This window comes from Mesocricetus auratus, unplaced genomic scaffold, assembly GCF_017639785.1.
Source record: "Mesocricetus auratus isolate SY011 unplaced genomic scaffold, BCM_Maur_2.0 Super-Scaffold_100014, whole genome shotgun sequence".
Classification (NCBI taxonomy): domain Eukaryota; kingdom Metazoa; phylum Chordata; class Mammalia; order Rodentia; family Cricetidae; genus Mesocricetus; species Mesocricetus auratus.
The window spans coordinates 25,007,663-25,035,307 of NW_024429197.1; the positions used below are offsets into that span (position 1 = coordinate 25,007,663).

The window sequence follows — 27,645 nt, forward strand, 5'->3', positions numbered from 1 at the left end:
ATCTTTCCCCAGGGGGAATGTCTCACAGTCTTACTCCTCTCTTCAGGGTCAGGTTTGAGTATCTGGGTCTGATCTCTTACCTTTAGCTGTGGGCTGCAGCTTCCTGTCCCTTTCCAACTCTTCTTCCTGTAGGCGGCTAATAATTTCTTCCAGGGTCTTTCCAATCTCCTCAAAGGATGGGCGCAGTTTGGGATCCATCTGTAGACATCCATACCAGCCATAAGCCCTGCCCTGCACTTCTAGCCCCCAGGATGAAATCGGAATCTATTCCTGGTGTCTTAAGATTCAGGTTGGGTAACTAAAGTTGGCTGGTGCTACAGTTCAACAAAGAAAACCTGGCAAAGCTTGGTCAGTATTCAGGGCCCAGCTATGGATTTACTCTGCAGGCTAAGAACTGAAAAATACAAAACATTTGTTTGTTTTTCCCTTTGGTCCAGGGCACTCTGGATAGCCTGTACAGGCCACAGTAGGAAATATGGTTGGTGTTATACATCTGGGGAAATTGATGCCATGCCCTTTATGAGACTAATTTGTATCCCTTCCCTACACTCCTAACCAAATGAAAAGGACTCAGCACCTGACCAAAGACAGGTAAAGACACTCACATTACAGCAGTTGAAGGTGAGCTGTAGAAACTCTGGGGGGCAGTCTCCCACCATGTGCTGGAAAGCATCATAATCCAGCCCGAAATTCTGTGGATGAGTTAAGTGGAGAAGTGTACAAGGGATAAGTCATTAAGCATACACGCTCATCCTGGCCTATTCAGAAGAGGGTAGGAACTGCCTCGGAAGTAGCTACAGATTAGTTCTAGCAACTCCACCCCAAGGATACAACAGTTCCATAACCAAACCAACCCTACCCCTGTGGTGACTGTCCCATGCTGTTGGCTCACCTCTGTGCGAGGAAGATAGTCTGGATCAGCTTGGATGCGGGCGATGATCTCGCAGAGGATGATACCATAAGAGAACACATCTGCCTGGTAGGTGGTCAGACCTCAGTTTTCCTCTCAGTGGAGTAAGGAGTGGACTATCTTCCCTGCCCCACTCCCGCCTCTTAATAGCCTAGGTCTGGGCTACATAACCCATATTCCATTCAAGTCAACCACTGGTTAACAACAGCGAGAGGCTAACCCTATATTTAGCAAGCAGGATACAGATCCTTACCTGGGCCACAAAAGATAATCAGGCCTTGAAATCTCCAGACTTACCTTCTCATTATAAGGCTCATCTCGGAGAACCTCCGGTGCCATCCAGAAAGGTGAGCCCACTACAGCCAGCTTCTCACTCCCTGTACTGTGAAGTAAAGGAAGAAGGCTTGGTGGTGACTGGCACAACAGGAAGTAAGAAAAAAAATGGCAAGGTTCCACATAGCCTAGACTATACATGGGGGATGACTTGCAGCTATTGATTCTCCAGCCACCTCCTGAATTCTGGGATTTCAGGCATGTACCACCATGCCTGGTTTGGTGCTAGGATTTTCTCAGGGCTTTGTGCAACAAAGCACTAAACTAACTGAACTGTAATATCCTCAGCCCTTGAGTCTGTATTGTTTGTTGAGACAGAGGCTAATAAAGCCCTTACTGGGCTCAAATTTAAAGTGATCCTCCTGCCTCTGCCTTGAAAGTATTGGGATCGGGCTGGAGAGATGGCTCAGAGGTTAAGAGCACTGGCAATTCTTCCAAAGGTCCTGAGTTCAATTCCCAGCAATCACATGGTGGCTCCGAATCATCTGTAATGAGATCTGGTGCCTCTTCTGATCTGTGGGCATACATGCAGGCAGAACACTCTATACATTTTAAATATAAATAAATCTTAAAAAAAAAAGTATTGGGATCACAATCGTGTGCCATCATGCTTGACTACACAATTAGACGTTTTGACTGGGTTTTGTTGTTCCCAAGGGCGGGTATAGACTTGGAAGGGTCAAGCCAAGGAATGAACTTGAGCTGTGGCTAGGTTCTGACCTTTGGGAAAGAAGCTGGATTTACCCTTAGCTTTGACCATTACCCATGGTCTTTAAGGTTACTCACCTAGCATCAGGAATCTTCTCAGCCAGGCCAAAATCAGCTACCACTGCAGAGTAACCATTTTCATCTCTCTTTATCAGGCAGTTCTAGGGTTCCCAAAGAAGTGAAAATAAAGTAGAAGTAGGGTTTAGGGCTAGATAGATGGCTAGGTGGTTAAGAGCACTGACTGCTCTTAAAGAGGTGGTGAGTTTAATTCCCAGCAACCACATGATGGCTCACAGCCATCTATAATTAGATCTAGTGCCCTTTTCTGACTGCAGGCATACATGAAGACGGAACACTGTATACATAGTAAATAAATAAATAAATCTTTAATTAGAAGAAGCAGGGATTAGCCAGCCATATAGTTACTACCCATGTCTCCCTATCAGAAGATCTTGTCCTGTTTCTTTGTTTGTTTGTTTGTTTTTGGTTTTTCAAGACAAGGTTTCTCTGTGGCTTTGGAGGCTGTCCTGGAACTCGCTCTGTAGACCAGGCTGGCCTCGAACTCACAGAGATCCGCTGCTTTTGCCTCCTGAGTGCTGGGATTAAAGGTGTGCGCCACAAACGCCCGGCTTGTCCTGTTTCTTGATGAACCTCACACTTAACCTGATCTCGGGGTCAAAACTGGGATACAGCAACTGAGGTTGGTGTGTGTTGTGTGATATTTTGTGTTCTGACAAAGTTTGCCTGGTGATCAGAGGGTGGAGCTAGCCACTAGTTAACCACAGAAACTGGGCTATGGTGGCTTACACCTTTAATCCCACACTCAGGAGGTGAAGACAGGAAGTGATTAGGTGGAGTGGAGACAGGATCTGAACATTTTTTAGATGCAGGAAAGAGACAGGAAGCAACTGGTGACTGATCTTCCATGTTCTTACCCTAGTTGGCTCTCCATTTTTTGTTGATTTAGATTAATTAGGTTTACAATTCAGGTGTGATAGCATAGCCTTTAATCTCAACACTGGGAAGCAGTGAGTTCCAGGCTAGCAAGGGTATGAAACACTGTGTGATGGCTATTCTTGATTGTCAATTTGACTACATCTGGGATTAACTAAAACCCAAATGACTGGGCATACAAGTGAGGGTTTTGTTTTAATCATTTCAAGTGGGAAGACCCACTTTTAATTCACATTTTTTTGAGAGGAAGATCCACCTTTAATCTGGCTTACACCCTACACTAGCAGCCTGTATAAAGGAAAAGGAAGAAGGAAGCTTGCCTCACCCTCTACACCTTCCCTGGCATTAGAGATTCTCTTGAGATTCTGGTATGTACCAAAGACTAGCTGAGAACTAGTCTTATGAACTGAACAGCTACTGGATTCTTGGATTTTCTGCTGGTAAACAGCCATTGTTGGACTAGCTGGACTACAGCCTGTAAGCCATTCTCATACCTATTCCTTCTGTAAATTCTGTTCCTTTAGACCAGTGGATCTTGACCTTCCTAATGCTGTGACCCTTTAATACAGCTCCTCATGTTGTGGTGACCCCCAACCATAAAAGTATTTTTGTTACTACTTCAAAATTGTAATTTTGCAACTGTTATGAATGTAAATATTTTGGGAGACAGAAGTTTGTCAAAGGGATCTTGACCCACAGGTTGAGAGAACCATTTCTCTAGAGAACCCTAATTAACAAAATAAAATAACCTAAGTCAGACGAGTTAATCCTGGATCTTGAAATGATTTATTTTCATTTTGTTATGTACATTGATGTTTTACTTGCAATTATGTTTGTGTGAGGGTGTCGGACCCACTGGAACTAGAGTTTCAGACAGTTGTGAGCTTCCATGTGAGTTCTGGGACTTGAACTTGGGTTCTCCGGAAGAGCAAACAGTGCTCTTAGTGGCTGAGTTATTTCTCCAGCCCTGTTTCTTTTTTTTCTCACCCAAATATTGGTTTAAGCCACCTACTCCCAAAAGCAAAGGGACTGAATCAATATATAATGGTCTCCATTTGATCCAAGAAACTATGTGCTTGAGGTCCCCACACAATTTTCTGAGCAGTGGTCCAAAATCTCTTTACCCATTTTCACAGCATGTCAGAAGCAGGTTCACATCAAGACACAATAGCCACTATCTGACCAGTCATGCTTACAGTAGTATGACTTCAGGAAAACATGCAGCATTCTTTTTTGTTGGGATGGGAGTCCAAGACAGGTTTTGGTATGTTTTATTTAATTTATTATGTATATAGCATTCTGCCTACGTGGACCAGATGGTTGTAATCCACCATGTGGTTACTGGGAATTGAACTCAGGACCTCCGAGCCATCTCTCCAGTCCCCCAAGACAGGGTTTCTTTAGTAGCCCTGGCTGTCCTAGAACTGCCTCCTGAGTACTGGGAATAAAGGTGTGCGCCACCACCACCTAGTTACATGGCAGCCTTCTTACTCCCACCCAGGGCACAGTAACAAAGTAGATGGGGAACTTGCACATTTCTCACAGTGGGCACCAATCTATATGAGCAGAACTACCGTAGTAGCTGAGAAACCCTGGACTGCTTTTCATTTGTGTGTTTTCTGAGACAGAGTTTCACTATGTAGCCTTAGCTGGCTTAGAACTTGAAATGTAGAACAGGCTGGCCTCCATCTCAGAGATCTGCCTGCCTCTTCCCAAGCACTGGGGGTATAGGTATGAGACTCCATGCCCACCCAAAACCACTATTTCTGACCTGGGACTGTTGATGATGATGATGACAATGGATTTGTTGGTTGGTTTTTTTGAGACAGGGTTTCTCTATAATAGCTCTGGTTGTCCTGGAACTCACTCTGTGAACCAGGTAGCCTCTAACTCACAGAGATCCACCTGTCTTTGCCTTGAGAGCTGGGATCAAAGGTGTGTGCCACCACCACAAGGCTTTTTTTTTTTTTTTGAAACAAGGTTTGATAAAGCCCAGGTTAACTTAGAACTTGGCGGACATTGATCTTCCTGTCTCCTCTCCACTTCCCAAGTTCTGAATTTCCAAAACACAAATGTTATCCTTTTTTTTTTTCCCCCCGAGACAGGGTTTCTCTGTGTAACAGTCCTGGCTATCTTGGCTATCCTGGAACTCACAAAGATTTGCCTGCCTCTGCCTCCCGAGTGCTGGGATCAAAGCGTTTGACACCACCGCTTTGAGTGCAGGTACCCATGAAGGTCAGAAGAGGGTGTTGCTTCCCTTGGAACTGGAATTAACAGATGGCTGTAAACCATCTGACATGTGTGCTGGGAACTGAACTCAGGTCCTCTGTAGAAGCAGTATACTCATAACTGCTGAGCCATCTCCGGTCCATATCCTTGTCTTCTAAGTACTAAGCATGGTCTTAAGTATGAAAGATACTTCTCAGTGGTATAATGTGTGCTTAGCTTGCATGAGATTCTTGGTTCAGGCTTCAGCATCCTTCCACCAAAGGTATGACCTGGCCCACTTTCCACATCCCTACTCCGGTACTGCTATGCAACACACCTTTCCCAAACCTGTCACATACAAGCGACCAGGACAAGCCCAGACTTACCAAGCTTAAAGAACTCCTTTACATCTTTATCTTCCTTCATGTTTTCTTTTTTCCATTTGGAATATTTTCTGATACCTATGAATTGTGTGTGTGTGTGTGTGTGTGTGTGTGTGTGTGTGTGTGTGTGTGTGTGTGTGTGTGTGTGTGTGTGTTACTGGGATTAAACTCAGGGCTCACATATGCAGAGTGCTATACCCCTAGACCCACCAAACCTTCCTTTAACCTATGAAAAGTTATCTTTTAAGCTTGAAGGCAAGCTACCTTTGCAATCCTAACTTTTCCAGCCTTCACCTTTTCTTTAACTCCTTGAGCTCCTCTGTATAAACTCCTTTTACAGTCTAGAAGACCTCAGGAGCAGGTTTGATTTTGAGCTTTCTTTAGCATGATACTGAACAAATGCTGCCATCTCTAGAAAAAGGAGGAACTCAAATGATCTATAAATAACCCAAAGCTGCAACTAGCTTGCCCCAAATAGCTGCAATGAAAATAGCTCTGACACTTCAGGCTCGGGAGACCCTGCACCCCACCCAATCCTCCAGAGTCAAAATACAGCAGGGATTCTTGGCTTACAGAAGAAACATTTGTGGAGCTAGTCAGGCCCTATCTGACCCAGGCCACTCCTCCCTCCCTCTCTGTTGCCAATCTGACCAAGTCACATCTGGTTTATTGTGTACCAGGTACATATTAATTGCTTCTTTTGACCTTGATGTGCTCATACTATTCTTCCCTGAGCTAAAAGGAACCTGTTATTTCATCACAATTAATCATGGACCCCAGAGAAATGAACTGGATAGCTTCCAAGGGCTGTCCTTGTGCTCACCCTGACTTGTTCCTAAGTTCTGTTGCATCAGCATTTCAGATCCCTGTGTCTATGAAAAGATGGGCCGGATGTCAACTGATTAGCTGAAACTCCAGGTAGAGTCACTAAGCCTGTGAAGCAGCTCACATTCCTCACTTCTTTCCTTTATCCTCTTCCTGGTTTACCAACAACTTTCTAGGGTTTGGTCTAATGTCCTGTTTACTGACTGATTTACTATTTTTAGCCAGGCGTTGGTGGTGAATGCCTTTAATCCCAGCCTGGTCTACAAGACCCAGTTCCAGGACAGTCTCCAAACCTACAGAGAAACCCTGTCTTGAAAAAATAAAAAGCAAAAAGCAAAAAACAAAACAACAACAACAAAAAAAACCCCACAATTTTCAGAGACTCTGACCAGGTGTGGTGCATACCTTTATCTCAGTGCTCAGAGGCAGAGGCAGGAGGAGTTCCAGACAAAGCTAGTGCTAAATAGTGAGACCCTGTCTCAGAAAAGAAAAAAGGTAATAACTTCAGGTGCCCTGACAGCCATTCCCTGCATCTCTCAAGCTTCCCCATTCCTGTTTTCAGACAGAATCTCCCATGTAGCTCAAGCTGGCCTTGAATTTGTGATCCTCCTGCCTCATCCTCCCTCAGCTACCTTGAATGACAGGACTAGATTACAAATATGAGTCATCATATTCTTGCCTCTAAATCACAAAGATCTGCCTGCCTCTGCCTCTCAAGTGCTGGAATTAAAGGAATGCACCACCATTGCCCAGCCGAATCTACTGTTCTAGAGAATTCCCTATACCATCATTAGACCTTAAGTCATTTAAGCGCACCATTTCCAAGTATCCTCAATACTACCTTGAAATCCAGACCCAAGGAGGGATATAGCCTAGAAACAAGGAGTTGCTGGGTGTGGTGGTGCATGTCTGTAATCCCAGTGCTCAGGAGGCAGAGACATAAGGATTGACCTTTTAAAGCAAGCCAGGGTTCCTTATAAAAGGAATTGTTATAAGTCCCTAAGGTGTTTTTTGTTTTGTTTTATGTGTATAGGTATTTTGCCTGCAAGTATGTTTGAACACCATGTGCATAAAATGCTTCTAGAGGCCAGAAGAGGGCACTGGCTCACAGAAGGTTATGAGCCACCATGCTGTGGTTGGGTATCGGACCTGGGTCCTCTGGAAGAGCAGCCAGCAACCACAAAGGCTGAGGCATCTCTCCAGTCCGCCCTACATGTTGTTTTAAGCCCACTGGTAAAGAGAATACCTACTGTCATATAAGGTTTATTTTAGTTTGGTCTTTTTATTTATTTCCTTTTTGGTATTTTTTTTTTGGTTTTTTGAAAGTCTCACTAGATAGCCTGGGCTAGCCTCAAATTGTGATCAACATGCCTCACCCACACAAGCATTGGAATTATAAACATTTCTATCTGTGCCCAGAGAGCTCATTCATTTTTACAACAACAAGCTCAAAAAGAATACTAACCCAAATGACAAAGTATTTTCAGAGTACAGAAAGGGAATATGCTACACTGCTGAAGAGCAGGGCATTTTCTTCCAGGAAGCTTTACCATCTTGGCCTAGAGTTATCTCCCCTGTGATAAAAGCCTACAGTCCAAGCAGTTGAATATTCAATTATAAAATACTGAACTGGCCGGGCAGTGGTGGGGCACGACTTTAATCCCAGCACTCAGGAGGCAGAGGCAGGCGGATCTCTGTGAGTTCGAGACCAGCCTGGTCTACAAGAGCAAGTTCCAGGACAGCCTCCAAAGCCACAGAGAAACCCTGTCTTGAAAATACTGAACTGTTCTTTATTTTCCTCTCTCTTCTTTCCCTCCTCTGTCCCCCCACCCATCCCTCCTCTCTCTCCTTCTTCCACCTCTCTCCCTCTTCCTCTCCCCTCTCTTTCCTCCCCACAGCCTCCAAGAAGGGTTTTTCTGTGTAGCTCTGCCTCTCCTGGAACTCATTCTGTAGACCAGGCTGATCTTCAATTGAGAAATCTGCCTGTCTCTGCCTCCCAAGTGCTGGGATTAAAGATGTGTACCACTATGGCATGGCTCCTTTAGTTATTTTTCAATGAGGCCACATGCAACTATAGGTTAGAAATTCCCCTTTTCTATTATTTTTCCATCCATGAATCCAGGCATAGGACACATTCATCTAAGTATGGAGTATAATTTGTTGCAAATTTCTTTTACTTTAGAAGAAACAATACTTTTAGTAGAAAGCCTGAGATCTGATTTTGGCTAGATGCATGTATAGGTGTGTGCACATGTGTATATGTGGGGGCAGGGACTAAAGTGACTACTACTCTTGGATATGTTATGAAATTGCTATATTCTGGAGCTAGAGAGATGGCTCAACAGAAGAGCACTGGCTGCTCTTGCAGAGGACACAGGTTTGTTTCCCAGCACCCGCATGCCAGTTCACAACAGACAAGAACTCCAGTTCCAGGGGATCTGATACCCTCTTCTGGCCTCTGTACCCCAGGCATTCGAATGGTAGATTTACATCCATGTAGGCAAACACTCATACACAGAAAATGAAAATAAACCTTCAGAACAAACCCTCTATCAAAGCTTAGAAGACTTTAATTTGGCACTTGGGAAGATGTCATACTAAGTACCCTAGGTGGCCTTACAGTTCCCCATTAGCTCAAATAATATTTAAAGGCCTTGTCATGGAGCCAGGAGGTGGTGGCATACACCTTTAATCCCAGTATTTGGGAGGCAGAAGCAGGTGGATCTCTGTGAGTTTGAGGCCCGCCTGATTTACAAATTAAGTTCCAAGATAGTCAGGGCTACACAGAGAGAAACCCTGTCTCAGAAAAACAAAAACAAAAACAGGAGAAAAAAAAAAGCCTTGTCATGGAAGTATCCTGGGACATTCTGCCTTCAAGTTCCTGCTTTGTAACAAAGCCAACTTTCTCTGAAAGAAAGTCTTTTCTAACCTGGTCACACAGCAATCTGGACAACACAATACTACAGAGACCAGCTAACATCAAAGAAGAACTGGCAGGATGGCAGAAACTCAATCACACAATAGAAATGGGTCAGGACATGGTGGCCCACCGAGCACTCCAAACATGCATTCTTCTGACTCACTATCACCCAGCTCTGCTCTTATGAGAGCTGCTTCCTGGAGGCCATGGAAGAGAAAACTGACAAGGCTCCACCACTTTCCTGAAGCTCAGGAAACTGAAGTAAACATAAAGGCTCTCAAGATGTGTGTATCATCTGGCTCCATGCTCAAAATTGCCTGCTCTGAGCAGACAGAGGCTGGTTTGGTTTTTATTTTTAGGATCCCTAGCCTGGCCTGGATCTCTATGTAGTTGGTGAACTTCTGACCCTCCTGCTTCTATCCAGTGCTGGGGATCAAATCTTTGTGCATGCTAAGCAAGCACCCTACCAACTAAACTATATCCTTAGCCCAGATAGAAGCTTTCTAAGGATTAACTGTCAAATACTGGATTATGCTTTGATTAAAAGTTAAATCTAGAATAGAGATCCCCATATTCCTAGGTTCTTTTGAGAAAACCCTGTTTCTCAAGAGCTATGAAATTAAAGTCTTTATACCTTTGATGTGAGGTCCCGATGGAAAATGCCTTTGAAGTGAAGGTAGCTGAGGCCCACTGCTATGTCATAGGCCAGTTTCACTCTCACAGTCCAGGGCAAATACAGGTTACTGTCTAGCAGCTGTTCCAGGTTCCCAGAGTTGATATACTGCAACACAGAAGGAAAGCCCAGCTATTACTTATCAGAAATGTTTAGGCTGGTGGTAAAAGCATAAGCAAACACTTAGAAACTACATTTGTCCTCCAAAACAATACAGAGAAACCCTGTTTGGGGGGGGGCAAGAAACTACATTTGTTGTTGTTGTTGTTTTTTTAAGGGATTTACTTCGTTGTTTTTCTGCCTCTTTCATTTTGTTTTTGATTTTTGAGACAGGGTTTGTCTGTGTAACCTTGGCAGTCTTGGAACTCGATCTGTAGATCAGGCTGGTCTCAAACACACAGAGATCCTCCTGCCTCTGTCTCCCAAGTGCTGGGATTAAAGGCATGTGCCAAGATTCATTTTATTATACTTATGTGTATGTGTGTCAGTATGAGTCTAATGCCGATGTGTCAGTCACTTGAGGAATCCAGAAGAGATGTCAGATCACTTGGAGTTAGAGTTTCAAGTATCTGTGAGCTGCCCCACATGGGTACGCAGAACTGAACTTGTTCAGTGCTTTTAACTGCTGAGCCATCTCTCTAGCTCCCCAGTCTCAAACACCTTTTCTTTTTAAAAAATCATTTTATGGTGGCACACACCTTTAATTCTAGCACCACTGGAGAAGCAGAGGCAGGTGATCTCTATTTGTTTGAGAGCAGCCTAGTCTACAGATCAAGTTCCATGCCAGGCATGGTGCTTCATGGCATGTAACCCCAGCATTCACAAGGCAAAAGCAGGAGGATTACCATGAGTTTAAAGTCAGTCTGGCCTACATAGTGAGTTCTAAGCCTACTACAAAGTGAGACCTTATCTTAAAAAAAGAAAAGAAAAAAAATAGAAACTAAGTCTAGCAGGAGACTAAAACCTAGGAAGTGACAATTTTGAGCTAGAGTGATTTCTGATGCCAAGTAATAGAGAAAATAGCCTGGGGATAACACACAGGTGAGAAAGTTCAAATGAAAAGACAGAAAATGAGTTCCAGGCTAGCCAGGCCTACACAGTGAAACTTTGTCTCAAAATAAACAAAACAAAAGCTGGGCAGTGGTGGTACATGCCTATAACTCTAGAACCCAGGAGGCAGAGGCAGGTGGATCTCTGTGAGTTTAAGGCCAGCCTGGTCTATAAAGTGACAAATTCTACAAGTAAAATGAGTATCTTGGTATTTCCTTAGACTATGACATTGAACTTACAAAGGACTAGAGGACCTAATGGTATAATGAGCAAGAGATTTGAGTTGAATTCTAGTCAATTATTCCTTCTATGAACCATTTAATTTTGAAAAAAAATCAATAAGGTTAGATGCCCTTCAGTTTTCCCATCTATCAAGTAGGCATACCTGATCAGCCTAACTCACAATCTTTGTGTTTGATGTTGTTTTAAATGAGAATATAATAAATGGATGTGCTCAGAAAAGAACATGGTAATAGCATAGAAGCATCAGAAGACACCAGTTGGGGGCAGCAACAGGCAGCACATCAGATCCCTGTATGAAGCAGAGCAGGTTTGGTAATGCAGAGAAAAAGCTAAAACACACCTCCTAACTCTTGAAAGGAAAGCCTGTCTGCTTGCTTAACCACACTTCGTAATCCATCTTGGATATTTTACAACAGTGTATAATGGAAGCATTAGCACAATAACTTCTTCTCACTCTAGAGGAATCTGCCCAAGTTCACAATAGAGGAGTCCACTGCTGAAAGAAATTGAACTTGTAAACTCCAAACTATAGGGAGCAATGAGGCTAACATTTGGCCATGTAGGCAAACTTCCTTAATTTTGAGAGTCAAAACATCTAAAGAAACAGAGTTTGCTTCTTTGAGAAGGTGGCAGCATGACACAAAAGGCTTGTCTATGAGAACCACTCTGCTTACATGGCTGAACATCAAGCAGAACAAATGAAGACTGCATTTTCTGAAGGTTTGGTGATGCTAGGACTCTTGGTTTTGGTTCAGAGAAACACACATGTATTTACAAATATGTATCAAAGCCCAAGAAAGCAAGGGTAGCTCACATCTATACTTGTGATACATGGGAGGTTAAGTCAAGTTAAGGCTAGAAGGTGGAGAGCAAAGAGAAGATGAGGTTCATAGTGACCGACAGACTCTGACTTTCCTAGGCAGATGGAAAACTAGAAACTAGGTCCAGAGAGGGAAAACAAACATTTTTTTTTAAACAACAATCCATTTGTCTTGCCTGATGCTGGAGAATATATTGGTGGGGCTGGTAAGCCTCGGGGCCCTCAAAAACCACAACTTCTCCATGTCTCAAGAATCATGCAAGCATGTATGAAGAAAGGAAGTTTGAGATCTGCCAACAAGGAAGATTTCTAGATTGCTAAACACTGTGTGCCCATTAGTGGGACATTCACTTCCCCATAGGCAACTCCCACTGCAAACTCAGCTGTGCAACCTCTGAACAGATCCCTTTGCATGAACAGCTGTGTTAGCATGTTCAGCTTTGCTGGATGGGAATCACAGATGCTGTGTGCTCAGTTTGGTTTTTTTTTTCTTTTTTTTGTTTTGTTTTTTACCCACTATCCCCTTGGGCTGTCCTATAGAACATGACAATATATAAAATGCCTTATAGAAGTTTTAACATTGCAATTTTAATTTTTTTGAGGCAGAGTCTCTCCAGTCTAGGCTAGCCTCAAACTTGCTAGGTAGCTGAAGATGAATTTTTTGTTTTGTCTTCTGAGACCAGTCTCTGCCTCCTGAGTGCTGGGATTAAAGCATGTGCCACCATTGCCTGGCCAATTTTGAACTCTTGTATCTTCCTGTCTTTACCTCTCAAGTGGGAGTTATAGTTACTTTAGTACCTGTTACATGATACATATATCAATTTTATCTATACCCAAAACTATTTCTTTTCACAGTCTAATAAAATATTATAACAGCATCTTTCATTTAATCTTTTTATTAAACAAAAGAAAGCAGATACATACATGTTGGTAAATGTTAACTGTCTCTGTATTCACATTGATTTCTGAGTCAATATATATAGAAAGGAGTAAAAAAGCTAGAATTCTATATGCAGGGGTCTAAGACTCTCTAGTTTCTTTCCCTTCCTTCCTTCCTCCCTCCTTTCCTTCCTTCATCTCCTCTCTTTTTTTCTTTTTTTGGTTTTACGAGACAGGGTTTCTCTGTATTGTTCTGGAGGCTGTCGGTCCAGCCCGGCCTCGAACTCACAGAGATCTGCCTGCCTCTGCCTCCCGAGTGCTGGGATTAAAGGCATGCGCCACCACCACCCGGCTCTCTCTTCTCTTTCTTGAGATGGTATCTCATGTAGCCCAGGCTGGCTGTAAACTACTATGTAGCAAGGCTATCCTTGAACTCCTGATTTTTCCTGTTTCTAACCCAGGAATGCTAGGATTACAGGCATGTACTACCATGCCAAGATTTTCCCTTAATTTGTGCTTAATGTTTGACTTCACTATAATCCCTTTCCCTAAGGTATGTGCTATATGTTATATGGTACATGTTAACTAAGAAATATAATGTAAATAAGCCTTTATTATTAAAGTATATGAAAACATATACTAACATTCTCAAAACTTCACGTGAGCCATCAAGATGGCTCAGCAGTAATGTGAGTTCACTCCCTGGAACCTACATAGGTAGAAGGAGAGAATAGACCATACAATTGTTCTCTGACTTACACACATTTACAAATGTGACCCCCCCAAAACATACATCATACATATAACGCAATAAGAACAAAAAAATTGAAAATCACCACACACACATTTAAGTGGATAATCAGATTGCCACTTAAGAGGATTAATTTTGATTATACTCGCTGGTAATCCTAGCACTTGAGAGGCAGAGGCAGGCAGATCTCTGGGAGCCCAAGGCCAGCCAGGTGCACATAGTAAGTTCCAAGACAGCCAGAGTTACATAGTCTATAAAAACAAATAGTCTATAAAATAAACAAACAAACAAACAAACAAACAAACAAACAAACAGCTAATGCCCAATGTGATACTATTAAAGGAATTGTCTTTAGTAGTGCTTAAGTAATAAGGGTGAAATTCTGTAAGTTCAAAGCCACCCTGGTCTACAAGTCCCAGGCCAGCCAAGAGCTACATAGTGAAACCTGTCTCAAAAACACAACAAAACAAAACCCTGTCTGTCTGTTTAGCTATCCCTCACCACTCTGGAGCCTGAGGCTAGAGGATCATTTGAGCCTATGAATTCAAAACTCTCCTTGGCACTATAGCAATACCCTTTCTCTAAAGAATGAAACAAATCAGGGTGAAGCAGACCTTTAATCCTAGCACTAAGGAGGCAGAGGCAGGAGGAAGTCTCTGAGTTCTAGTGAGACCATATTTCAAAAAAGTCTCTAGAAACAATCTGACTTTTTTTGGGTGGGGGTGTTTTTTTTTAAATTATGTGTATGCATTTGTATGTTTTTGTGAAAACAAATGCAGATGCCCATGAAAGCCACAAGAAGGCATATACAACCACTGCCTGGCCCCCCTTCAGACTCTTGAACAGTTAGTAACTACTTTTCAACAACTACTCATCTGGCCAGAACCTGAAGCACTTACCTAAGGGAGGTAAATGCTGCCAAGTCCACACATTCTATCCATTTACCCATACAAATGCTAAAAATCTTTTAAGTGGAAACACTTAAGATAGGCAGCTAGTCTCTTCCCTTAGTTCACAGTTCAGTCCAGATCACATCTGGACTTGGATGGTAGCCCAAGCTAACTTTGAACAAAAGCACATGCCTCACCAAGATAGTCTTCCTGAAATGCCAATCTAAGGCCATTCCCACATTAAATAAATTATTCAATGATCTTCTATTACTTTTGGACTAAAACTCAAAATTCCTGCAATTAGGAACACTGATTGTTCTTCCCGGGGACCCAAGATCAAATTCCAGCATAGCAACTCAAAACTGGCCATAACTCCAGGTCTACAGTATCTGACATCCTCTTTCTGACCTGTGCAGGCACTGAGAAGGCACATGGTGCATAAATATACATGCACACAAAACACCCATACACATTTAAAAACAGTTCTTGGGAGGCAGAGGCAGGAGATCTGGAACTCAAGACCAGCCTTGGCTACATATCATGAGACCTTGTCTCAAAAACAAACAAACAAAAACCTACCACACAGCTCACAATTCCAAGTATAGTTTACAAAGCCTTTTACTCTTGCTTATTAACCAATTAGTCTGCACATCTATCCACTCTTTACACGAAATGTGCTTCCCTGCCCCATACCCCTCTTAACACTCACTCATTGTTGAGAGTTTAGTTCCACTTCATGATATCCCATAGGTAGAGTTGGGAGTATGAAAGACATCCAAGTAGGGCGGTGGTGGCGCACTCCTTTAATCCTTCTGCCTTGGGAGACAGAGGCAGAGGCAGGTGAATCTCAGTGAGTTTGAGGCCAGCCTGGTCTACAAAACGAGTTCTGAGACCACCAGGGCTGTTACAAAGAGAAACCCTAAATAAATAACTTTTTGAAGCAAAGACATGGTTGCTGTTTCCTGGACCAGGCAGTGCAGAACCATTTGTAGTTAAGGTTACAGGTGGGGCATAGTCTGACCCTTGAGAAACAAGGTTTAATCATAAACAGGAATGAACCTAGTTTGTCTTTACAGTAAAATGCTTTTAAGCCTAGAATGGAGGGAGGTTGGTTCAAAAACATAGCTGAAATACTATCTAATGCACCTCAAGATTTACCCTATGATTCAATTTCAATTCTTTAGCTACTCTTGGAGGATATAACTTCAAAGCCCACCAAAATGACATATATTGTAAATACAATGAAGTTCAAGTCTCTAAGCCTTTCTTCCCCCATCTCTCTATTCTGTTTACCCCCATGCTTAACTCTATGCTATAAAGCTTTTCATTGTTGCTGTTGTTACATTTTGGTTTGGTTTTTCAAGATAGCGCTTCTCTGTGTAACAGCCCTGGCTGTCCTGGAACTCACTTTGTAGACCAGGCTGGCCTTAAACTCAGAGAGATCTGCCTGCTTCTGCCTCCCAAGTGCTGGGATTAAAGGCGTATGCCACCAGAGTTATACATTTTTTAATAAACTCCAATTTTGCTGAAATCCTTTCTGTAGTGAAGCCAAGAATCCTGAGTGGACATCTCTAAAAAAGAACTCAGGATGCTATGCGAGACAGTGTGGAGCTGCATCTCCAGTCTGCACTCCACTACTACTGACAGTACACATGTAGAACCAAGGAAAGAGTCAAAGACAACTCAGAAGTCTCCAAATTGAGATGTTTGGAACGTCAATGGGAAGACATCCCAGGATCTTATCTAATTTACTGTGTCATCAGTAAATCAGAAACTAATATTGATGTCAAATAGCCACATCCAGGCCTGTTGGACCCCTGCTCTTTGGATGGGCCTTCTAAAGAGAGGGGCCTGGATGCCGGCCTACTTTTCAATGTAGTCTAACAATGCTTTTGTGCTAGCCACTGGATGCTCGTTGGTCTGTTCTAAGCACAAAGGCTAGCAGACATCCCATCCCGCTGGCTTGCTTTAAAGAAGAAAAGAAAGCTTTGTTACTGGCCTGGGTAATTCCAGGACAGGCGCCCCAGGAGCGCCCTGTGGGAGGCTTATGCTCCATAGGAGTCTCCTGTTCTCAGCTAGAGGATCCACAGCCAGTGTGAGAGCTTACATCTGCACATCGGCTGAGGTCTGTTTGCCACTGTACAACCTCCCCTCCAGGAGGAGTCAAGAGGAAACATTAGTTGGCTACAAAACAGCTTTTACTAACGCATAATATATTCAGAATATTTAAATGTTTCATTTGTCTGCTTTTTCATATGCCGTTATTCCCCTATGCAATTTTCATTCACCCTTCCAAGCCCAGCTTGGGCCTATATTTTGGGAAATATTTCCTAATGCTCCTTCTCATACTTAGTGCCACTTCTACATCCTGTACACATTTCTACTCCTGTTAATCACAGTGGAAATACTGTGGTAGGGACCAAGTGTTTCTAAACTTTCCAAGCCTGGTATCCTGGGAAATAAACAATAAATTTTTAAAAATTTTCTTTTCAAACAGGGTTTTGCTTTACAGCCCTGGAGTTCATTTAGAATGCACTATATATCTAAGCTTGGCTATGGTCATCCTGTTATCAAAGCTGTTAGGGTCAGTGCCTAGGCCCCAGTAGTTCTAACAACCTAGGATTGCCACCAGTCCCCAATAGACCAATAAAACAGTGAAAAGCCAAGAAAGGAGACTTCTTGAAAGCAACCATGCTGGGAAGAGGAGCAAAGAGATTCCATGACCCTTTACACTTCACTCCCACCTCCTGGGTCCATCTTCTGGTCCTAATAAGACGTTTAGATTTAAAATGAAGGCATAAGGTCTGCATAACTAAGCAGTGCTGGTCAAGACATGGTTGGTTGCACCCACCACTGACCCACAATGTCTCTCAGCTCCAGTGTCTATTGCAAGTGGTTAACAAGCTGTCAGAACTGTGTAAATGCTCCTGAGAAACAAGTTCCTCAAGCAGTAGCACCTGGTTTCTGCCATTTCCTTCTGACAGCATGAAATTCCTGGGGGCCCATTGTCTCAATAGTCTTAAAGTCACAGGGAGGGGCCGGGCGTTGGTGGTGCATGCCTTTAATCCCAGCACTCGGGAGGCAGAGGCAGGCGGATCTCTGTGAGTTCGAGGCCAGCCTGGTCTACAAAGTGAGTTCCAAAACAGCCTCCAAAGCTACAGAGAAACCCTGTCATTAGAATATCTTTGTTACTAATAGTACAATTACAATCCTTTAGCCTCAGGTTCCCAAGAACTAAAATTACAAGTATGAGCCTCCTTACCTGTATAAATTCAACAATAAACCAATGAATGAAAAAAAATGAAATGCACTTAAATAAATGGAAGCTTGGAGAGACTGCTCAGTTCTTACTTTTCCCAGAGGACCCATTTGGTTCCCAGCACCAATGTCAGGTAAGTCACAACTGCCTATAACACAAACTCCACTAATCCAATGCCACCTTCCGGGTTCTGTAGGCACTCTAACACACGTGGCATAGATAAACACGGACACATGAATAACAATTTAGAAATAATCAAATGGGCTGTCACTGTCTATAACACCACTACCACACCCAAGACTCAGGGACCACTAGTGATGAGGGTAGGAAGACTCTTAAGAGCCTGAAACCCACAAGGACTAGAACAAAACAGTCTTCTGGACATGACAGGAACGCTGTGCTCATGAATTCATAGAAACTGTGGTTACCTGCAGATCAAGCCAGTTAACATTTTAACATGGAGGAGGGACTCGAGCCCACACTCCTGAAAGAGGGGCTACTGAAAGTTGATGTCTTCTAGGGGAGGAACAGAGTTCAATTCCCAGCACCCACAAGGCAGCTCAAACTGTAACTCCTCTTCTAGTGGATCGAACACCCCTCACACAGACATACATGCAGGCAAACACCAATGTACATAAAATACAAATAAATTATTGTTTTCAAAAAAGAGACAAGCTCCGCCTATCTCTCTCTGTCTGTTTCTCTCTCTGCCCCCACCCTGCTTTCCTGTTCCCTTCCCCCAATAAAGAAGCCTTACACGTGAGCACTGTTGTATGACTTGACTCCTTTGTTCTGTAAAACTATAAAAATTTTGTGAAAATGCTTCCACATTAGAACTTAGAATTTGAGGTAACATAAATCTGTGGTTTTGAGCTATAGTCACTCAGAATGACTGTAGAATAAACTATTCTTATTCCCTTTAAGATGAGAACTTTGTGTGCAATCCCTGAAACCTTTACAGTGGAAGGAGAAAAGTGACTTCTCCAAGTTGTCTTCTGACCTCCACATATGTGCTATGATACTCTAACATACGTGTGCACACACAAACAAAATAAGTAAATGGCTGAGCAGTGGTGATGCATGCCTGTAATCCCAGCACTCGGGAGGTAGAAGCAGGCAAATCTCTGAGTTTAAGGTCAGAGTAAACCCATGGTACCATTTGATCTATACACCCATCAGCAAGACATGAACTAAATCTGGAGAGACTATCTCCAAATTCTGAACAACTTTATCAGAAACATACCTTGTTTGGACCATGCTCAACAGCACTGCTCCCTCCAGCATGATGTGGAGTAGCGACAACCCTGTACACTCCTCTGGATTCATGCATGAACCTTTTATTAACTGCACTTACATTTTTGTTGCTGTTGTTGTTTTTAAATGTATGAGTACTCTGTCTACTGCACACCAAAGAGGGCATCGGATCCCATTATAGATGGCTGTGAGCTACCATGTGGTTGCTGGGAACTAAACTCAGGACCTCTGGAAGAGCATCCAGTACTCTTTACTGCTGAGCCATCTCTCCAGCCCCCCAGGGAACCTTTTTTTTTTAAATTTTAGTGTGTATGTGTGTGCAAACATGCACAAGCAACTCACCACAAACACATGTGGAAAGCCTGTCGGAGTTGGCTGTCACTTTCCATCATGTGAATCCTAGGAATTAATCTCAGGTGGTTAGTCTTGATAGCAGGTGCCTTCACCTGCTGAGCCAACTAGATGGCCACAATCTTGGGTTTTGTGTTGTCTTATTCATTTATTTGAGACAGGGTTTCTCTGTGTAGCCCTGGCTGTCCTGAAATTCAACTTATAGACTCAGGCTGGTCTCAAACTCATAGATCCTCCTGCCTCTATCTGATGATCTCATGAGTGCTGGGATTAAAGGTGTGAGTAGCCACAACTAGTCTTAGATTTATTATTTTTATTTGTGTAAATGTGTGAACACAAGTGAGTAAATATACTATGTTTGTGCAAGAGCCCACAGAGGTCCCTTGCTATTCCTGCTTCCTCATACTTTCTTGTGTTCAACTAGGTTCTTCAATTCCTCAAGATTTTTGTCTCTTAGGTGAAGTCACAGATGATACTGGATACAATTTGTTTTCTCCTTTAATATAGCTCTTCTGCCAACTTCTTATTGATTGTAACAGAAATTCCATGAGCGGAAAGATTCTATTTATTCATTATTGCATTCCCAGTACCTAGAAGAGTAGTGGATAAATTGTAAGAACTAAATAAATATTTATTAATGAATAAATTAGCCAAAAGCAACTCAGGAGGAAACTCCTGTAATGTAAAAGTAATCTACATGAACTCTTCTGTTACTTGCCAGTGAGACCACCAGCTTCAAACTTTTGCTTCTGAAATGTTACTAAAAGTAAGAGCACTAACCATATACTACAATATATTTGCAGGTTATCTGAGCAGTGGTGGTGCATGCCTTTAATCCTAGCACTCAGGAGGAGAAGCAGGTGACTCTCTGTGAGTTCAAAGTAACCCTGGTCTACAGAGCCAGTTCCAGGACAGGCTCCAAAGCTACAGAGAAACCCTGTGTTGAAAAATCAGGAAAAAAAAAAAAAGGTATTATAGGCAGCTGTGAACTGCCAAGAAAAGCTGAGCCATCTCCATCCCCTCACACTACCTTTTTGACCTTTTTTCCCCACTGAGGCTAATTCAGCTTTTCACAGAACTCAATCTACATCACACAGCTGTGAATATATTTTAACTATATACCATGGGTCTAGTTGCATGGGTTACTATCATAGGTCCTATCCAGTAGGGTAAGCTTCATTAGAAACAACCTGGAACTTATGATAGCTTAGAGAGTAGGAGAGAAGAGAGATAAAGACATTCTATAAATCAGGGTATATAGAAGACAGCAAAAATACCCACTTAACTAAATCTTTTGAAAAAAATTATACATGATCTAGAATGCTAAACAAATTTCAAACAGAAGCATTTAATTATCAGTTATGCTAGATGAAGATAATTTGAGTAGACTAAAATGAAGTCAAGAAAAAATAGAAAGCAAGGTATAGTAACTCACACCTATAATCCTAGACTAAGGAGGAAGAGGCAGGTGAATCTTTGAGTTAGAGAGCAGCCTTGTTTACATAGTGAGTTCTGGGACAGACTACATAGGGAAATCCTGTGTCAAAACAACAAAAACAAAAATAATAGAGACAGGAAAACCAGCTACAAAATATTAAGTAGGGACTTAAGCATAGAATAAGATCATAGAGGTTAAAATGGAAAGAAATATAAACAGAAAGACAAAGAAGACAAGGGAAGGACAGGACTGGGAAATGAGAAAAAGTCAGAATGTATTCCACAAACTTTTGTCTGGTGTGCCCACCCATCTTTCTTTTTTCAGACAGAATCTTGCTATGTAATTCCACTGGCCTGAACTTGCTATGTTGACCACACTGGTCTGGAATTCATAGAGACACCTGCCCCTGCCTCTAGAGTGCTATGGTGATGGTTCTTTGTTTCTTTGATTTGTTGGTACTAGGGGTTGACTCTAGGGCATCGACCCCTTGAGCTATATCCTGGCCCTCCCCTTAGAGGTTGTCATTTGTGCTCACCATCTCTAGTCCTTTAGAGACCTCTGAACTGAAAAGGCTATATATTTTGTTTGTTTTTCTGAAACAGGGTTGCTTTGTATAACAGCCCTGGCTATCCTGGAACCTGGAACTCTTTTTGTAGACCAGGGTGGCCTCATACTCACAGAGATCCACCTGCCTCTGCCTCCCAAGTGCTGGGACTAAAGGCGTGTGCCACCACTGCCCAGCTTCAAAGAGGCTATTACAATCAGTATTCTTAGTAGTCTTTTTTATCCCGGGCCTCCCCAGAACTGCCCTACACTTCAAAGACATGCATGTGTCTGCTGCCAAAGTTAACCTAACAAGAAAACCTGGCAGCACTGCATCCAAACCAAGGCAAATTAGGACAAGGAATACTTTGTACTCAGCCATACAAAACAAGGGAAGAGACAACCAGCAATACCACAGCACACCAAGACACCGGAATCAGGGCCTACCTGCCCATTTTTATAAATAATGCATGACTTAGGTCACTGAACCCATAGGGTTTCCTTTCACCTTAAACTCAAAGATGATATAAGACTTCTTGTAAGTCTGAAAAAGCCAGCTCAGAAGCAACACATACCAACCCAAACAAACAAAAATTTCCCAAGTTAACTACCCTAACAAACTAAACTATTATCCTCTTGTTTCTACCTTCCATGTGCTGGGACTGTAAATATAAGCAACCATGCTCAGCTAATCTTTAAAGAATGTGTAGGTTAATTTCTCAGAAATTAACAACAAATATGCAACAAATCTTTCTAGATCTGGATGCTAATTATTAGATCTCTAAACTGAAAATGTTATTTGTTTTGTTTTTCTGAAACAGGGTTGTAACAGCCCTAGCTGTCTTGGAACCTGGAACTCTTTTTGTAGACCAGGCTGGCCCCAAAATCACAGAGATCCACCTGCCTCTGCCTCCCAAGTGCTGGGACTAAAGGCATGTGCAATACTTTTCTTTCCATATATGATCTTCTGTTAAATTATAATTCAGTGAAAAGCTCTTCAAAATTTAACATTAATGGAAACACAAGAAAAACAATGACACACCAGAACTCAGAGTACAGACATGTGACTGAGAAACGCAAGTTTCAATAGTTAGCATGCATTAAAACAATTATTATATGCAAGGCACTGTGCTAAATGAGCATTTTCTACTTCATGCTGTCAGTATCCTAGCTAGGTCATCCTTTGATCAGCAACATGTCACAATTAATTACTCCTGCCTCCTTGAAACTCCTTTTTCATTCTAGACCAACAGCCTTTCTTCCTCCCTCACCATCCACTCCTCACTCTGTCCTCCCTGCCTGCTAAAGCTAAAATACTCCAGAGCTTGGTTCCTTTCCTCTTCTCTATGCTCCTTACAGAAGAAACTATTAAGGTCTCCATTTAACACATTTTAACACATGTAGCCTCAAACAGATTCAGATCTAGGCAATCAAGATGTCAAAGGTTTCATCCTTCTGGCCACATAAGAGACAAAACATTCTTTTTAGGTAGTATCTCACTATGTAATCATGGCTAGCCTGAAACTCAGTGTGTAGACCAGGCCTGTCTCTGCCTCCTGAGTGCTGGGATTGGCCTGACCTACATCCTAATCTTCAGTAACTGAGAAAAGGACATACCTGGGGCACATGGGACTTTCTTTCTTAAGGTATTAAGGACAATTACCAGGCACCAAGTCAACAGGAAACCTTTACTCTTGCAAATTCCATTAACCAGTTTCCTTCCTAAGTTTCTTCACTTTACACTTTGGTAATTACTTCTTGATGAGGAATGTGAAAATATTCTAGAACAAAGACTGTTAAACCTAGATACGTGGAAGACTTTTTTTTGTTTACAGGGTTTTTTGTTTGTTTGTTGGTTGGTTTGACTTTTTTGAGGGGTTGTGGATTTTTTGTTTTGTTTTGTTTGAAACATGGTCTCTCAGATAACCCTGGCTATCATGGAAGTCCATATGTAACCCAGACCACTCTTGAACTCACAGAGTTTGGGGGGGGGGACGACTCTGCCTCCCAAGTGCTTAGATTAAAGGCATGCCGGGGAAATTTTTTTTTAATTATTTGTTATCCCATGTGTTGTTGCACACATATGGAATCAGAGAACAACTTCTACTGAGTTGTTCTCTTTAAGAGACTTTTTAATAATACAGATGGGGTAGAGGCAGTAGATTTCTCAGCAGTAGAGACACTTGCCACCAAGTCTTGATGACCTGAGTTCATCTCCAGAACCAATAAAGAAAGAACTGTCTCCCATAAGTTGTACACAGAGAAAAACAGACAGAGTCTCTAAAATTCATTCAAAGATGAAAGGAAAGAACTCCACAAAGTTATCCTCAGAGCCATGGTACACACACACACACACAAATAATAAAATACAAAAATTAAAAATACTGGAAAAGATCCAGGTTGTGGCACATACCTTTGATTCCAGCACTCAGGAGGCAGAGGCAAATGGGATCTCTGTCTGGTGTACAGAGCAAGTTCCAAAATTGTCAGAACTATTACACCAAGAAACCCCATCTTGAAAACTTTTTTAAAAAGCATGTTTTGGGGATAGAGAGATGGCTCAATGGCTTAGGACAGTCAGTGGCTGTTCTTCCAGAAGTTGTGAGTGAATTCAATTCCCAGTACCCACATGGTCTCTTCTGGTGTACATGCAGACAAAGCATCCATATATGCAAAATACATAAATAAATCTTTAAAAGAATACTGGAAAAGAAAAATACAGAGGTGGAGCCTGGTGTAGTGGTATGGGGCTGCATGTGCTATAAACTGAGGCAGGGGAAACTTCAGTTCAAGACCAGCTGAAGCTACACAGCAAGACTTTGACTTAACAAAACAAAACAAGGAACATAAATGGGACCTATCCAGACAGGTTCAACCTAGACTCAAGCATTTTCTGAAGCTACTAACATGGCACCTCAAGCCTTTACTTGAGAGGGATGCTCTGGTCCTCCAACATGACATAACAATGTCTCCACCCATTTGAATTACTGATTCCAGTAAGTATTAAGAAAGACCAGGAAACCAGTTGATTCCAGATCATAACAACACTTTCCAGTGATGTGGGAATTTGTTACACGTTAAGGGCTTACAGTCAAGCCATAACATCCTTTCATCTGGAAAGGAGAAATTCAGAAAACAAGAACCAATTTTACACTTGAAGGAACACTCATGTTCTCAGGCTACTCACCAAATATTATGGAGGAATGTAAGAGCACAAGAGCTAAGGCTATTGTCCCAAGGCAACAGACAAACACATTACCATTTTGGTGTAAATATATTGCACATGTATTTTACCTATATACACAAGTAAAAAAGATCACAGATGCTGAAACAAAGGCAAAGAAATTACTTCAGCACACTTATGGAAATCATACCTCTGTAAGTGCATGCAACTGTCCTTGATGTACACATACACCCATGAACCTGAAAAACAAAAAGAACAAGACAAGAATAAAATTCCATATGGAAAAACTAGTTGAGTTACCTAGACATAGGAAATAAAGCAATTTCTGTGAAGTCCCTATACCATCTCAACCTTGAATAAGAGGCTGCCTTGAGGGCTGGGTGGTGGTGGCGCATGCCTTTAATCCCAGCAAATCCCAGCACTTAGGAGGCAGAGGCAGAAGGATATTTGTGAGTTCAAGACCAGCCTGGTTTACAAGAGCAAGAGCTAGATCCAGGACAGCCTCCAAAGCCACAGAAAAACCCTGTCTGGGGGGCGGAGATGCTAGATTAAGGCCAGCAAGATGGCTGAACATGTAATGGCACTTGCCCCAAGTGGGATGACCTAAATTCAAGCCCTAGGATCCACATGGTGTAAGAAGAACCAATTCCTGCAGGGTATCTGTGCTGGCTAGTCTTATGACAACTTGACACAAGCTAGAGTTATCTGAAAAGAGAGATCCTTCATTGAGAAAATGCCCCTATAAGATCCGGCTGTAGGGCATTTTCTTAATTGGTGATTGATGGGGAGGGCCCAGCCCATTGTTGGTGGTGCCACCCATGGGCTCATAGTCCTGGGTTCTGTAAGAAAACAGGCAGAGCCGGGCGGTGGTGGCATACGCCTTTAATCCCAGCACTTGGGAGGCAGAGGCTGGTGAATCTGTGAGTTCGAGGTCAGCTTGGTTTACAGAGGGAGTTCCAGGATAGCCTCCAAAGCAATACAGAGAAACACTGTCTCGAAAAACCAAAAAGAAAAAAGAAAAAGAAAACAGGCAGAGCAAGCCAGGGGGTAGCACCCCTCTATGGCCTCTGTATCAGCTTCTGCCCTCTGAGTTCTTGTTCTGGCTTCCATCAATGATGGACTACAATGCAAAACTGTAAGTCAAATAAACCTCTTTCTCTCCAACTTGTTTTTTGGTTATGGTGTTTCCTCACAGCAATGGAAACCCTAATTAAGACCTCTGACCTCCATATGCCACGGCAGGAGTATACTCTGTCTCATTGATGTAATTTATTTTAAAGATGTCTAACTGATAAACTTCATTAAATTTATGGTGGCAATATACCTAAAAGTAAAAGTACAATGGTGATGAACAAGGCTAGCAAGCCTTGAGAACAGCATGGGAAGTCTGGGGCTGTTGCTCAGTGGTACAACACTCACCTAGGTTCACCTTTGCAGAATTGCCAAAATGAAACAAAATAAGATAAAATAATAAAATAGGAAACATTCACTTGAGATTGTCTTGGCAATTCTTTTTTTTTTTTTTTGGTCTTTCAAGACAGGTTTTCTGTAACTCAATTTGTAGACCAGGCTGGCCTCGAATTCATACAGATCCACCTGTTTCTGCCTCCGGAGTGCTAGGATTAAAGGCTTGAGCCACCATACCTTGCTTGTCAAAGCAATTTTTTTAAAGACTTACATTCTGTCTGCATGTATGCCTGCAGACCAGAAGAGGGCACCAGATCTCATTACAGATGGTTGTGAGCCATCATGTGGTTGCTGGGAATTGAACTCAGGACCTCTGGAAAAGCATCCAGTGCTCTTAACTGCTGAGCCATCTATCTAACCCCTATAATCCAAGATTTATTGACTAGTATAAATGTTTTATGGCCTAGGAATTTATTAATGGTTGAAGTGCAAGTGCTCTCCTTGAGTTAGATGTATGTACTTGTAGTGGTTTGAATAAGAATAACTTCTAAAGACTTGTATATTTAATTGAATGTTTAGTCACCAGGGAGTGTTGCTATTTGAGAAGGATTAAAAGGTCTGGCCTTGTTGGAGGAAGTATGTCACCGTCACCGGGAGTGGGTTTTGAAAGTTTCAAAAGCTCACGCCAGGCCCAGTCTCTGTCTCTCTGTCTCTCTCCGTCTGTCTCTGTCTCTGTCTGTCTCCCCTCTCCCTCTCCCCCTCTCTCCCCTCTCTCCCCTCTCCCCCCTCTCCTCTCTCTCCTCTCTCCCTCTCTCTCCTTCTCTCCTCCCTGTTTCCCTGCAGATCAGGATGTGGCTCTCAGCTACTGCTGCAGCACCATGCTCCCTCCCCATCATGATGATAGTGAACTAAGCTTCTGAAAGTATAAGCCAGCCCCCAGTTAAATGTTTTCTCTTATAAGAGTTGCCTTGAGCTGGGCGGTGGTGGCACACGCCTTTAATCCCAGCACTCGGGAGGCAGAGGCAGGCAGATCTCTGTGAGTTCAAGGCCGGGCTGGACTGACAGCCTCCAAAACAATACAGAGAAACCCTGTCTTGCAAAAAAAAAAAAAGAATTGCAATGGCCATGGTGTCTTTTAACAATAGAAACTCTAAGACAGTGATGAAGACACTAAGATCAGCTAAAATTTCATCTTCCCCATGACTGACTTAGATGATTAACATAACTCTTCCTTCTCCTTTCCATAGTACTGCTAGCACTTCCCCCCTTCTTTGAATAACTGCTGTTTGGCATTAAGTGAGTCATCTGAATCTGAAATCAGACTACTACTGACTCCATCACATACTCAAGACCTCTGTTTTTAAATCTGCTTATTTTAAATTTGCTTATTTATTCATTTATTTATTTATCATCATCATTACTGTGTATGCTTTAATCACACACAAAACAGGAATATTACTATAGCCTAATTCCTATAGTCATCTTCAAAAGGACACAATCATGTTACTCACTAGAAAATATAGTTATTCTTTCACTGATTCCCCCACTTGGAATATATATCAGCTTTTAAGAGAACAGAGCGTGGACTCATGAGATAGCTCAAGATTCTTTTGCTTTTTCGTTTTGTTTTGTTTTTCTGAGACAGGGCTTCTTTGTGTAGCC

At 42.3% G+C, this 27,645-nt stretch overlaps 1 protein-coding gene across 2 annotated transcripts in view; it reads right to left on the minus strand.

The window, feature by feature from the left end:
* Tesk2 (testis associated actin remodelling kinase 2) overlaps nt 1-27,645 on the minus strand; it is an 87,857-nt gene that overhangs the window by 1,814 nt on the left and 58,398 nt on the right. For both annotated transcript variants that reach the window (XM_040756889.1, XM_040756890.1), the window contains 7 exons: nt 24,767-24,815; nt 9,876-10,022; nt 2,030-2,112; nt 1,208-1,292; nt 893-976; nt 606-692; nt 81-198 (listed from right to left, as the gene is read on the minus strand). In XM_040756889.1, the coding sequence (XP_040612823.1) occupies nt 81-198; nt 606-692; nt 893-976; nt 1,208-1,292; nt 2,030-2,112; nt 9,876-10,022; nt 24,767-24,815 (653 nt within the window). The remainder of the gene's footprint in view (nt 1-80; nt 199-605; nt 693-892; nt 977-1,207; nt 1,293-2,029; nt 2,113-9,875; nt 10,023-24,766; nt 24,816-27,645) is intronic.